The sequence below is a fragment of the Bufo bufo genome, chromosome 3 (genome assembly GCF_905171765.1).
Source record: "Bufo bufo chromosome 3, aBufBuf1.1, whole genome shotgun sequence".
NCBI classification, from domain to species: Eukaryota; Metazoa; Chordata; class Amphibia; order Anura; family Bufonidae; genus Bufo; species Bufo bufo.
In genome coordinates, this window is record NC_053391.1 from 7,644,488 (window position 1) to 7,658,375 (window position 13,888).

At 45.5% G+C, this 13,888-nt stretch overlaps 1 protein-coding gene across 1 annotated transcript in view; it reads right to left on the reverse strand.

The window, feature by feature from the left end:
* Window positions 1–5,357: 5,357 nt before the first annotated feature.
* The window catches only part of CASR (calcium sensing receptor), a 178,502-nt gene continuing 169,971 nt past the window's right edge, over window positions 5,358–13,888 (reverse strand). The window contains exons 7-8 of the mRNA XM_040422857.1: window positions 8,552–8,675; window positions 5,358–6,793 (exon numbers count right to left, since the gene is read on the reverse strand). Of these exons, the coding sequence (XP_040278791.1) occupies window positions 5,394–6,793; window positions 8,552–8,675 (1,524 nt within the window). The 3' untranslated portion in view covers window positions 5,358–5,393. The remainder of the gene's footprint in view (window positions 6,794–8,551; window positions 8,676–13,888) is intronic.

The window sequence follows — 13,888 nt, forward strand, 5'->3', positions numbered from 1 at the left end:
ACTCTACAAGGCTCCCTTAGTACTTGATCTTATTATTGGGAAATGCTTGGACCACTATTCCCTCTAAGCTGTGCAGCAGCGTGGCCGAACAGAAATGGTCCCTGCTGTGAGACAGACTGCTTCTGCACAGACTTCCTGAGTTCTCCACTGAATCGCTCTGCCCAATCATAGAGAGAACTGTGAGCTGGTACAGAAACAGCTGCACAGTCCTCCCTGCTCTCATCTGTCTGATCAGTGGTAGCCTGGAGACATGAGTAACCCATGGACCCCAGTATGCAGTATTACCTTCCACTGCCCTAAACCAGGAATATTAACATCAACCATTCCACAGCCCTAGTCCACCAGGAACCCTTACATTAATTCTCCCTTCACTAGGGATGCTTGCATTAACTTGCAACTACACTAGACCACCAGGGATACTGAAATTAACTTCCTCACTGTCCTAGACCACTAATTATACTGACAATTGTTTCAATGCTGTAGACCACCAATCATACTAACATTAAGCTCTTACCTCCCTTGATCACCGGGTATACTAACATTAAGCCCTTCAGTGCCCTAGACCACTAGGGATACTGGAGTTAACCAGCTGGCTGCCCTACACCACCAGTTGTGCTGACATGACTCTTTATTGTCCTAGACCACCAAGTATACTAACATATTGCTCTAGATCAGGGGTGTCAAACTCAAATTCATCGGGGGCCGCATCAGCAGTTTGGTCACCCTCAAAGGGCCGGTTGTATCTGTAGGACTATGTGTCCACTCTTTATTATCATAAATTATTGTCACTGCATTCAATTATTACTGTTTTTTGTAATAATGTAAGTAATAACTATCTCTGAAAGCAGAAACATAGTCAGAATAATGGCAAGTAGATATTCAAATGTACAATTATTGTACAATTTATTGAAAAATGATTTTTGGTAACAGACAGTAATTATTTTATTTTTTTAAACATCTGTGGATGACGGACACTGTTATGGGGGGATCTGTGGATGACGGACACTGTTATGGGGGGATCTGTGGATGACGGACACTGTTATGGGGGGATCTGTGGATGACGGACACTGTTATGGGGGGATCTGTGGATGACGGACACTGTTATGGGGGATCTGTGGATGAAGGACACTGTTATGGGGGGATCTGTGGATGACGGACACTGTTATGGGGGGATCTGTGGATGATGGACACTGTTATGGGGGGATCTGTGGATGACGGACACTGTTATGGGGGGATCTGTGGATGACGGACACTGTTATGGGGGATCTGTGGATGAAGGACACTGTTATGGGGGGATCTGTGGATGACGGACACTGTTATGGGGGGATCTGTGGATGATGGACACTGTTATGGGGGGATCTGTGGATGACGGACACTGTTATGGGGGGATCTGTGGATGACGGACACTGTTATGGGGGGATCTGTGGATGACGGACACTGTTATGGGGGATCTGTGGATGAAGGACACTGTTATGGGGGGATCTGTGGATGACGGACACTGTTATGGGGGGATCTGTGGATGACGGACACTGTTATGGGGGGATCTGTGGATGATGGACACTGTTATGGGGGGATCTGTGGATGATGGACACTGTTATGGGGGGATCTGTGGATGATGGACACTGTTATGGGGGGGATCTGTGGATGACGGACACTGTTATGGGGGGATCTGTGGATGACGGACACTGTTATGGGGGGATCTGTGGATGACGGACACTGTTATGGGGGGATCTGTGGATGACGGACACTGTTATGGGGGGATCTGTGGATGACGGACCCTTATGGGGGGATCTGTGGATGACGGACACTTATGGGGGGATCTGTGGATGACAGACACTTATGGGGGGATCTGTGGCTGGCACTGTTACAGGGGGGGATCTATGGATGGCAGTGTCATATATGTGCCATCCACAGACCCCCCACCCCATAACAGTGCCATCCACAGACCCCCCACCCTATAACAGTGCCATCCACAGACCCCCCACCCCATAACAGTGCCATCCACAGACCCCCACCCCTTAACTGTGCCATCCACAGATTCCGTGTAACCCCCCGTCCCCCCCAGTATACAAATATAAAATGTATTATTGAATTAAAAGTTATTAAACATGCCCCCCTCACTCCTAATTGTACCGTATATCCGAATTGCTTGTGTATAATGGCGGCAGGCAGGACGGGCGGCCGGCGCGTCACTCACTGACGTCACTTGCCTGCGCCGCCTGCTTCATTCATAAAGGAGGCGGTGCAGGCACGTGACATCAGGGAGTTACGCTGCCGCCCGCCCGGCCTGCCTGCATTCTACACAAGCAATTAGGATATACGGTACAATTATTTCCTGTGTAGAACGGCCGGCGCCGCTAGAGGGCAGACGTTCTCTGGCTTGTAGGCTGCCGCGCATGCGCTGAAGAGGCGGCTTTCTTGTGTCAAAAAAAAAAAAAGCGAGAATAAAAGGTGAAGGCTGGCGGCCGGCGGCTCCTGCGCGGGCCACATGACGAGGTCTGGCGGGTCGGATTCGGCCCGCGGGCCTTGTGTTTGACACCCGTGCTCTAGATCATCAGGTATATGGACAATAACCCCTTCACTGCCTTAGAGCGCCCTGTTTCTTACATTAACCCCATTCACTGCTCTAAAGCCCAGAAGATACCTTAGGTAACCTCTTTATGGCCATAGACTACTAAGAATTCACTAACCCCTTCACTGTCCTAAACCACCAAGGAAACAGATATTAATCCTTCACTGCACTAGACCTGGATGCTGTTTCTTACTGTTTGCCTGGACAATAAGTTGCTCTGTATATCTGGCTTCTTTATGGCTAGTTGCTCTATAGTACTTTATTTGCTGAAGTTCTTCATTGCCCGGGTTAGCAGTCAGGTCCCAAACTGCCCTGCTTACAAGCCACAGAGGCTTAGAGGGCACCTCACTGGTGACCTGATAGAAGGCAGATGCCCCCTCACAATGGGGTGGGAAGAGTTTAATAGCGGCATGGGATGCTTGTGTTGCAGCTGCACTGTAGAATAAGGCCCATTAGTGGTCGTTAAGGGCTTAAAGTGTCTCAGGACTCCACTTTTTATTAATTCATTACTAGGTTCTGCTGAGACTTGTAGTACCTCGCCATTTCAGTGTGTAATCATGAAGACAGTTTTCTATGGCAGGACTGGGAGCCTTCACTAGTCCCCAGGCTGCCAGAGCAACCAATTGGCAACCTTCAGCATGGAGACAGTTTTCTATGGCAGGCCTGGGAGCCTTCACTAGTCCCCAGGCTGCCAGAGCAACCAATTGGCAACCTTCAGCATGGAGACAGTTTTCTATGGCAGGCCTGGGAGCCTTCACTAGTCCCCAGGCTGCCAGAGCAACCAATTGGCAACCTTCAGCATGGAGACAGTTTTCTATGGCAGGCCTGGGAGCCTTCACTAGTCCCCAGGCTGCCAGAGCAACCAATTGGCAACCCTCAGTTTCACCGTGGATGGTGCTAACTGGAGGTCGGAGGGAGCCGTCTTCCTCTAACTAACCTCTCAGATGCTGCGTTTACTGTTGACTGACTGAGGCATCTCAGGGGATAAACGACAAGAAATCATTTAACATAAATGTTCTTATTACACGGGTCGGTGTATTCTGGGATGACGGGAGGTGTTAGGATGATTTCTGGTAAGGTGTATCTGGTGAAGAAAGGAAGACGAAAACCAGAGCAATACAGCAATGTTTTTATTAAATGTTGTCACGTAGCTGCTCTAAAACAAGGAGGAGATTTAAGGGGGTCTCCAGGAAGTGTTCCTGAGGGACGAGATCTAGAATAGTAATATTCATACAACACTGTCACACAATAAGAAAAGCCACATCAACACAGGCAGCTTCAGCCTTGTAGGGTCTACAGTAAGACGTTCAGATGCAGATTTGGTTCCTCAAAAAACAATGGGCTACAGGTGTACAGAGACAGACCTAACATCGATGGATTACTCTTAAGCTGCCCACACACATCAGATAAAAAGTTGGCTGAAATGGCCTAAAAGTTTTTTTTTTAATTCAACCCAAATGATTGGCTTTAAAGCAGTCTTACAGCTTTTGAAAATGTGATCCCTCTATTCGGACAATTTTTTCAAGTGCATGACATGATCACCAGCTAGTTTTCGAAAGCTCTGTGTATTTTTTTTTTAGCCTAAACTGGCTGATCGGTCTAGCTGGTCCGATCACTTACACAAACGATCCCATGAACATCCAATCGGCTACATTTGAGCCGATAGGTCTCTCTCGTTTTTATGCCCAGATTTACCCAAAGGATTGAAGATTACTGTGGGGTGGGGCCCCTGTTAAATGCACAAAATGCATTCTCACCTTTGATCCTATTTTTATCTCCTAATACTATTAAAACTGAGAAATCTATGAAGTAATTTTCTCTCTGTTTCACAGAAGCTCAGCCACGTCCCTCCTCCTGCTCCTTACTGTCCTGTGCCTGGTTGTAAGACAACTGGCTGCAGCAGGAACCTCCCCCCTCTGCAGAAAGACACAAAGATGGTTAAGCCCCAGCTTTCTTGGCTAAGCCTCACTCTCAACTGAAAATGGAAAAGACCAGCAGGTGATTAACCCCACGTTCTCTGCAGGATTTCTACAAGAGTGTGGGGTTAGGATCATGCAGAACAAGCTGGGGATTGATTTGTTTACTTTTATGATTCCTTTTTAGGGTTGGTCAAGACGAAACCAGTATGAAAGATTTACATACACATTCCATGCAGAAGACGTCCTGGAATTCACCATAGGGCTGCACGGTAAGAATACTGACCACTATGCCACCATTAAATGTACAAACCAATAAATTAGCATAGAAATACCCTATGTGATTAATAGATTATCATACGCATGATGTGACTAAAGAGGTCTACACATACATCTTACTTTGAATTTTCAGAAAGATCTGCATGGGACCCACCAACAAGAACAGGGAACACAATTATAATAACTGGTACAGGAGAATACTTCTCCTACAATGGAATCACGGCTTAGATACATTATGCAGTTACATATTGGCAGTAGGAAGGATATGCGAGTTCACCAAAACAAGATACAAGTGACTAATCCTATAAGTTCATTTAACAGTAATACACAAATGGAGAGAGAAGTCTCCAGTAAATTTGGTGCATGTTCCCTCTTAGGATCCACCAACACTGTCCTTCGTCTTCCAGAAGAAAGTTCCACCAATGCTTTGAAGGACTGTCCTTAGTCCTCTAGAGGAAAAAGTTCCACCAACGATTTAAAGAACTGTCTTTCATCTTTCAGAAGAATTAAGTTCCACCAATGCTTTGAAGAACAGTCCTTTGTCTTCCAGAAGAAAGAAGTCTTTGATCAACACTGTCATAAGGTCTGGACTGACGTTAAAATTTACTGCTATCTTAAGAGATTTATTAGGAGTTTATCATGTTTTCTTTGATGGATCCATCAACATCATGCCTATCCTCCTGAATTGTTGAAGCCGCCATGCTAGATTTGTCTGTGTTGCCTTGACCAGTATAACCCTGTGCCTCAGACTCGTCAATGTTGGAGGCTGTTCTAAAGCTGGATTCGCTGCCGGCATCACTGTTTTGCAACGGGAGCAAAGCCTTGTGTCTCATCAAGCTGTCATCACTGTTCTTTGCCTCCTCTCTTTTGGGTTTCATAGCCTTGTTGGACACAGAATTTTTCGAAGGTTCCTCAAAGCTGAGAGACAAAGTGACGGTTCCACTCCCAATGTTCACCTTCTGCTTGCAGCTCCTGGCTCGCTCTGCTGCTACGACATGTGCATCGTGGTTGCTTTTGCTGCTGATGGAAGATGATGGAGTGGAACCTGATGAGCCTCCCAAGCTGTTAGACCTTTTGTGGGAAACATTGCTGCGTCTCAGGGTGGCTCTGGCTGCAACTTTGAATGCATGGGCTACCGTGCTGCATCGAACCTCTTCAATGGTGTTCCTAGATGGTTTGAACAAAATGATATAGACCTTATTGAAGAAAATGCAAGTCAGCAAGCCAAAACTGGAAGCCAGGATGGCAATGACCTCAACAGCTGACACATATTTCCCATAGGTGCTTACATAAGCCGGAATGAAGGAGATCCAGACAATGAAGAATATGAGCATGCTGAAAGTGATAAACTTTGCTTCATTGAAATTTTCCGGCAGTTTTCTGGCTTTGAAGGCAAAGAAAAAGCAAATTGCGGCAAGTAAGCAAATGTAGCTGATCAAGAAACCGAGAGCCATCAATGATCCCTCATTACATATGACAAAAATGATCTCATCTTCGTGATTTTTAGCACTCTTCGGGGGTGCACTGTAAAGCCAGATAATACAAGTCACAATTTGAACAAAGGTACAAAGGAACACAAGAAGAAACTGGAGGTTCAGGCCCCACCATTTCCGCTGAAAGCTGGTGGGGATTTTGGCCTCGAAGACAAGCAAGATACGGTTGGTCTTCACCAAGATGCACGAAATACAAAGGACAAAGCTAATACCAAATGCCGGCTGCCGTAACTGACAAGTCCAGTCCTCGGGTTCTCCAATGAAAAACAAAGAACTAGAGAAGCAACACAGCAGGGAGAAGAGGAGGAGATATGACAGCTCTCGGTTGGTGGCCTTGACGATGGGAGTGTTGCGGAATTTGATGAAAACACTGAAGACGAAGGACGTCAGGCATATCCCCTGGATGGCGAACATTGTCAGGGCTATTCCAAAGGGTTCTGTCCAAGACAGGAACTCTATCTCTTTGGCGATGCAGGACGTGTGGTTTTCATTGGACCAGTAATCTGTGGCACATTTCTCACAGGCACTCGCATCTGCAAAAAAATAAAAGAAACAAATTATTTACAATATAAAAAATTCTAACACAAGCAAAACTATGTGTCTAAAGAGATTTTTCTGAGAAGCAGTGCAATAAGCAACTTCACCTTAATAACAGCTAGCCCAATGATTTTCTCCAACTTTCCCACATTCCTGAATGGTACAACTTTTTTATTATTGAGAAAATGTTTTGTTTTTTTTGTGGTCCCAATTTAAAGGGCAAGGACACCTTTGCACAAATTTTTCCTTTTATTTGTTCATTTACTTCCTAAACACAAAATTGAGCAACTTTCTAAATGGTGTTTACAAAAATTTTCCTATCATTCTGCTGCTGTAGAGTATCTATAAGTCCTTCACCTAGCTGGTGGTGCTGCTGTATCTGACATAGATCTGGCAGTGCACTGTTCCTGGCTGTGTTAGCTCTCTGTGCTCTTTCAATCTAATGCATGTCTCTGTATGTTTAAATGTAATGCAACGTTTATTTACAAGATCAGTGGCAGAAATCCTAGGCTGACATGTGGATGTGCAGTGACTGCGCTGGCGAATCAGTGAGAGGAATATACCCATTGAATATGGCTTATATGCATGGGGATAATCTGCAGCTTTTCTGTACAGAATCCGAAAGGAGAATTAATACACTCAATGATTTTTTTTATTGGGTGGATTTTTTCCCCCCGCATGGGAATGGGTATAAAATAAAGGATTTCAGTACACAACCCACATCAAAATCCTGAATGTGTGAGCAAACCCGAGATAGCAGAGACAAGGAGGTTTTACACAGGAGATCAGAGTGTGGAGAGGGATCAAAGCATCCAATGAGGGCAGGTCACACAGGATGAACTGTGTGTGCAGACAGAGAGGACGGCACACGCAGCAGTACTACAGGAGGAGCGAGAGGGGAAATCAGACAGTCCTTAGCATCATGTTAGCATGTCTGTAAGGAGGAGACATCCTTCATGAACTGCAGAAGGAGAAATCACACCAGGAATGAAGCCGTGCTGATGGATGACAGCTAGTGAAGGCAGCAGCATCCTGGACACACAGATCTTACATCCAGCACTTATTACTTGGAAGGACATCCCCACATGAGAAAGGCCTGTAAACTGTAAAACAGGTCTGAATATGAATGAAGGAATGATTGCAGATTAAAGGTTAGCGCAATTTTTTTTCCTTCAAGGTGACCACTAAGATATGTAAAAAAAAAATTTCCATGTTGTACCTGCCCATAGGCTTCAGGCCATAACAAATTCAACATATAACGTTAGAGGGAATAGTTATCATCCCCCTATGCCATGGATTCAGCGTTAAAAAGTCACAAAACCTGGCCATCTGTCCAAGCACATGTTTCATTTACATCAGAAACTGGTGTAAATGATGACTGAAATCTATGCCAGGATGGATTTCATTTACGATGAGGTCTTTGCCTCGCCATAAATTAAATGTCTCCTCCAGCGGCACAGGGCCCATCAAGAATGTTGTAGCACACGTCAGTCTTGATAAATCAGGGCCTAGGGCTTTATAACAGCACAGTGCCTGTACTGATGTGCAGTTACACAGCTCAACCACTAGAGGGCCCTACAGGTGAATCATAGTCTCCTTTTAAGGATTGGTGATTGTATCTTAACCTTGAGGAGAGGAAAATAAAGCGATTCCGTTTTTTTTCCCAGTGCTGTGATTTTTGTATATCACTGAAGTAGATTTGAGCGGTCAGCAGGTGACTACCTTGGACTAGAAGTCACTACAGGAAGTATTACCTGTCTCATCCGAGTACTCCCCATCTGGACAGTCCTCGCAGCTGAAGCAGCAGGTGGGCTCTCCTTCAATGATGCCTTTCCTGGTGCCTTCCTGGCAGATTCTGCTGCAGTTTGAAAAAGGAACCTGGAGGGATTAAAAGTGATTTCATATTACTGGAAAGCGGTAATGTGTGGAGGGGTCCAGCAGGTGGCGCTACATGCACACTGCACACTTGGTACTGCTGGAAGCTAGCATCATGGGAAACAACACATAAGAGGTAATTTCCATTCAGTGACCGCCAGAGGGTGAAAATACCTCATGACCTAGTCTGGGTCACACAGCATATGATTTGTTACAATGTCTCCAGGCTGATAGAACTCAGCTCCACTGATACAGTGTAACAAGCCCATCAGCTGTGTGAAACAAGGTGGGTTTCTAGTCTCTAAATCAGGGTTTTTCAACTCCGGTCCTCGGGACCACCTACCGGTCCACAGAATGAATACCTGTGGTAAGTCCTGATACACGGACACTATTTATATTACCTGCTGAATACTAAGGAAATTCTGAAAACATGAATGGGAGGTGGGTCCCAAGGACTGGAGTTGAGAACCCCTGCTCTAGATGTAAACAAATGTTTCCTTACATTATAGAGATGAAGCGTCACTTACATGAAACCAGGCAGTCCTTCTAATGATTAATCCATTCAGAGAACAACGACTATAATAAACCTAAACCTATTCATACATCTAATTAGAGATGAGCGAATTTCTTGAAATTCAGTTAGGGTCCATTTTGTCAAATTTTTCAAAAAATTAGATTTGTGTACAAATTCTACATGAATCAAAAGTGCTCTAATTGGCCTGAAAATTGGTATAACGTTCTGAGCTCTCCTAATATTTTTTCCTTAACTTTCTCTTTTTTTAAAAAAATATAATACATTTTTAATTTTTTACTCCCTTCTCCCTAAGCTCTTGAACGTAATGACAGCAATAGTAACTGAGTGACACTGACAAACATATCTATGAGTAAACGCACTTTTGACGGCGTTGAACATACAGCGTGTTTAAAAACACACCAGGCCAGCACATGTCTCATGCTTTTTCCTATTCCAAAGCTTCCAAATATTGTCCCTTATCGAGGGCAGATGGTGTTTAAACACACACAGTGTTATGGGGAAAAAACAGTGGCTTGTTGGGACCAAGCATCTTAATAGTATGTCTTAACGGGAGGGCGTATCCCTGCCCCTGTTTATACACATGCACATGTTAATGTGGGAAAAAAGAGTAGCTTGTTCTGCACAAGCATCCAGAAATAATGCCTTAATGGGGGCAGAATGCTTGCCCGTATTTATACACATACAAATGTTAATTATCAGAAGAAAGAGTGACTTGATCTGAATGAGCTTGGAAAAATGCTCACTTTTAATCGGGAGCAGTAGCACAGTGTGGATGTGGAAAGAGTAGGGTGTGTGGGTGTACTAGTGGCAGAAATAGCCGCAACAGCAGGCCATGCAATAGACATGACAGAAGATCATAGTAGTTGTAGTATTGGCGGCGTTAATAGTGGTGGCAGTAGGGGATTTTTAGCAGCAGATCTTGCACATGGCAATGCTTTTGTTTCCCGGCAGTGTGCAGAAAAACTGCTAGGCAGAAGATGCTCACACAGAGCTAGAGGAAGCCAAGCTTGGCCTAGTTCTGGCAAAACTTGAGTGGCATCACCAGTTCTCAAAGCAGATGTGGCCTTGCTAGCTTTTTTGGAAGGTTTTGGCCATATGATACCTCTCGTTTTTATTGCTGCTGCCACCAACCTCCTTCTCTGATGTTTCCTTCTCCTCAGCACCAAGATCTGGCTCCCAGGTCACAATCATCTTCACCCTCCCCAACACATTTAACATACTGTTATATATAATGGTCGGCTCCTTGGCTTCCTCACAATTTCCTGCCCTGTATTTACTACTGTCGTTACCACTGACCCTACCACCACTGTGGCTACAAGTGCAACTATTACCACCAAGTCACTATAAAATGAGTCAACTCAACACTACCCAGTGGATTCACAAGAATGGGGATAAGTTGCACATGCCCCAAAAGAAGCCAGAAAGTGGCAAAACACAGGGTCGGGCTATAAACAGCAGGTTTCATTGATTTTTTGCTGATTTTACACATTTGTTTGAGAGTACGGAATAAAAGCCAGCCATTTTATTATATCCCTGCAGTCTACACTATTTGTGCTTTTCTCCTATTGAGCGCAGTTTGCTGAGGAGGAATTGTGACGCTTCTGGGACTGCGCCAGAGAACTTATCTCCAATCTTTTTCATCCACGGGGTAGTGGTGAGTAGCTTGTAGCCATCTGCTGATACTAACTGGAACGTGATTGCTGTGGGACTTTGCAATTTTTTAGTGACCAAGTGTGAACAGGGAGGTAGCGGATCGCTCTCTATTCACACAATGCTCCGTTTGCAGTAGGAGATTTGGTGCTGTTCGTTTTTAATTCTTTGTCTACTACTACCACCTCCAACCCCAACACAGCTATGCATGGGGTCTCCCACCTCTGCCTGAACCTCCTCGTCATGAGAGTCCAAACGCTGACTGCTCTCAGAAAAGTCAACAGGGAGTCTATCTTGACTATCTGTCCTAGGGTGTAGTGGGGTTTTGTTGGCTCTTCTTAGGAAAAAAGAAGGCGCCCCACAAGAAGGAGGCAGTGAAGACTGAGAGGATAAAACTGAAAGGCTTCTCTGGTCCAAGAAGGAGGAGGAGGAGGAACGCCGTGACCCCTGGCTTCAAGGTAGGGTGTCAGACTCAGAAGTAACTTCCATATAATCCTGCTGTGACTGAGAGGAGTGGGCCATCCAATCCACAATCTCATCCTCTTTATCCTAAATAATAATGTGGCACCTATTGGAAGCCAGGGAGAACTATGGCCTGCTACTACTACTACTGGCCGCATAGCTGGTGCTGCTTCTGCTGTTTGCACTACTACCCACATTCTGACTGTCGGGTGATAAGGACTTGGTCTTTTATTTTGCATTCATCCGTTTACCAGACATTTTATTTTGAGGCCTATAAATGAAAAGTCACGGTTTTGGTACACAGATTATTAAACAGTAGTAGCAAAATCGCAAGTATTTTTTTCTATAATTTAAAGACAGAAGCACCATTAAATGTTTCTCCCCATATATAAACACACAGCACACTGGTACTGCCAATTTACAATGTTAACAATGCAGTTTTTGCAGTAAAATGCTTTTGCTGCAACTACACGGTAACTTGCAGTAATACAACACATTCAGTAAAACAGGTATACTAATGGTGTTAATTAGAGATGAGCGAATTTCTCAAAAATTATATTTGGTAGGTTCGCCGAATTTTCCGAAAAGATTAGATTCGATCAGAATTCCTTTGTGGCAAATCGCGTTAAAAAACAGCTATTTCCTGGCTGCAGAGAGCCTGTATAGTGGTGTAGAACACTGTGCCTAGCAGTAACACGCATAGGGAGTCTGCTGTGGTAGTGAAACAATACTGTGAGTCCGTATGACCTCCAGATGACAGGCGTCGCCCTTAGAATCACTGCACACTTCACTTCTTTGGGCAGTCACGGGGCCAAAACTGACTAAATAACTCAAGTGTGAACTCAACCGTACAGGTCGATGTTAGCATCAGGTATAAAGAACCGTGCAGAGGCCCAAGATCCTACTATAGCATAAAGGCACACTCCTTTTACACCATCATCAGCTGATATAGATGTCTACAGACATAGATGTCTACAGAACCTGTTCTATTAAACGCTTATACAAGTAGAGCCCCCAGACAGAGAGGAGAGGGTGTCAGCAGTAAGTTTGCGTTGACGTCACTCATTATTTTGACCTTCCTCTCATCCTTTAGAACAATAACCCCCCAAAAAACGGATCCTGTCTGTGTAGCATCTGCCTTCACTCGGTCAGCATTTGGTCAATAATCCATCAGTATTGCTAATGCCAAAAAAAACAGGAGTGGATCCAAAACAGAGATGACACGTGAATGGAATATTTGCATGTCTTCTGTGTTTTGTACCCACTCCTGCTTTTGGCTACCAAATCATAAGCTAATTCTCATGGGACCATACAGGCCTTACAGCTGATACACAGACAGGATCCGTTGTGCGTCTCATTTTTCCTTCATTCTGACAAATCAGATGAAGGGTCAAATAAATGATGATGTCAACCAGGCCAAAAAGGCAAAATAGTGGCATAGTCACGAAGTGGGGAGGGTGGGAACAGCATGAGAAGTCCACAGAGTGGCAAGTTGACATAGTGTATACCTGGCAGAAGCATCAGGAGACCACAGAGTGGAAGGGTGACATAGTGTGGAGGTAGCAGCAGCATCAGGAGACCAGAGAGTGGCAAGGAGACATAGTGTGGAGGTGGCAGCATCATCAGGAGACCACAGAGTGGCAAGGTGACATAGTGTGGAGGTGACAGCAGCATCAGGAGACCACAGAGTGGCAAGGTGACATAGTGTGGAGGTGGAAGCAGCATCAGGAGACCACAGAATGGCAAGGTGACATAGTGTGGAGGTGCCAGCAGCATCAGGAGACCACAGAGTGGCAAGGTGACATAGTGTGGAGGTGGCAGCGGCAGCAGGAGACCACAGAGTGACCCGGTGACAGAGTGGGGAGGTGGGTGGCACTAACAGTACTCGCTGACGATGGTGGGTGTAAGAAGGAGCACTTGGCATCAGATGTGTGGCATCAGGTGGGTGGCAGCATTAGAATAGTAGCTGAGGCAGGTAGCCAGAAGAAACCAGTCTCTTTTGTCAAGGTTGGGGTGAGGCAGCATGGATGATCTAATCTGATGCATGAGGCATTGGTCGGTGGAAATCCTGGCTGATCCACACCTGATTCATCTGGACAAAGGTCAGTCTCTCCACATTTTGGGTGGAAAAGAGAGTTCTCCTTGGGGTAACTATGGCCCCCGCTGCACTAAACACCTGCTCTGATGCCACACTACTGGCAGGGCAGGACAGCTTTTCCAGGGCAAACTCGGCCAGTTGCGGCCACAAATCCAGTTTGGCTGCCCAGTAGTCCAGCGGATCTTCAGTGACGGCTGGCAGGGTGCACTCCAAGTATGCCACTACCTGCTGGTTCAGGTTCTGCTTTATGTCTAGCTGCTAGTAAGTAGTTTCTTCACTATGTGGGTGAAGAAAGCAGCTTATCAGTGACTCTAGACTCAGGCTGCTGCTGATGGAGCTGGTACTGCTCCTGCCACCCCCTTCTCTCCTTCCCAGCAGCCATGGCAGTGGAACGTGAGCACAGAGGGCCTTCCTGGTCATACCTGCGAGAGGATGGACGATGGCTTAGATAGGCAGCGGCCAACTGACTAC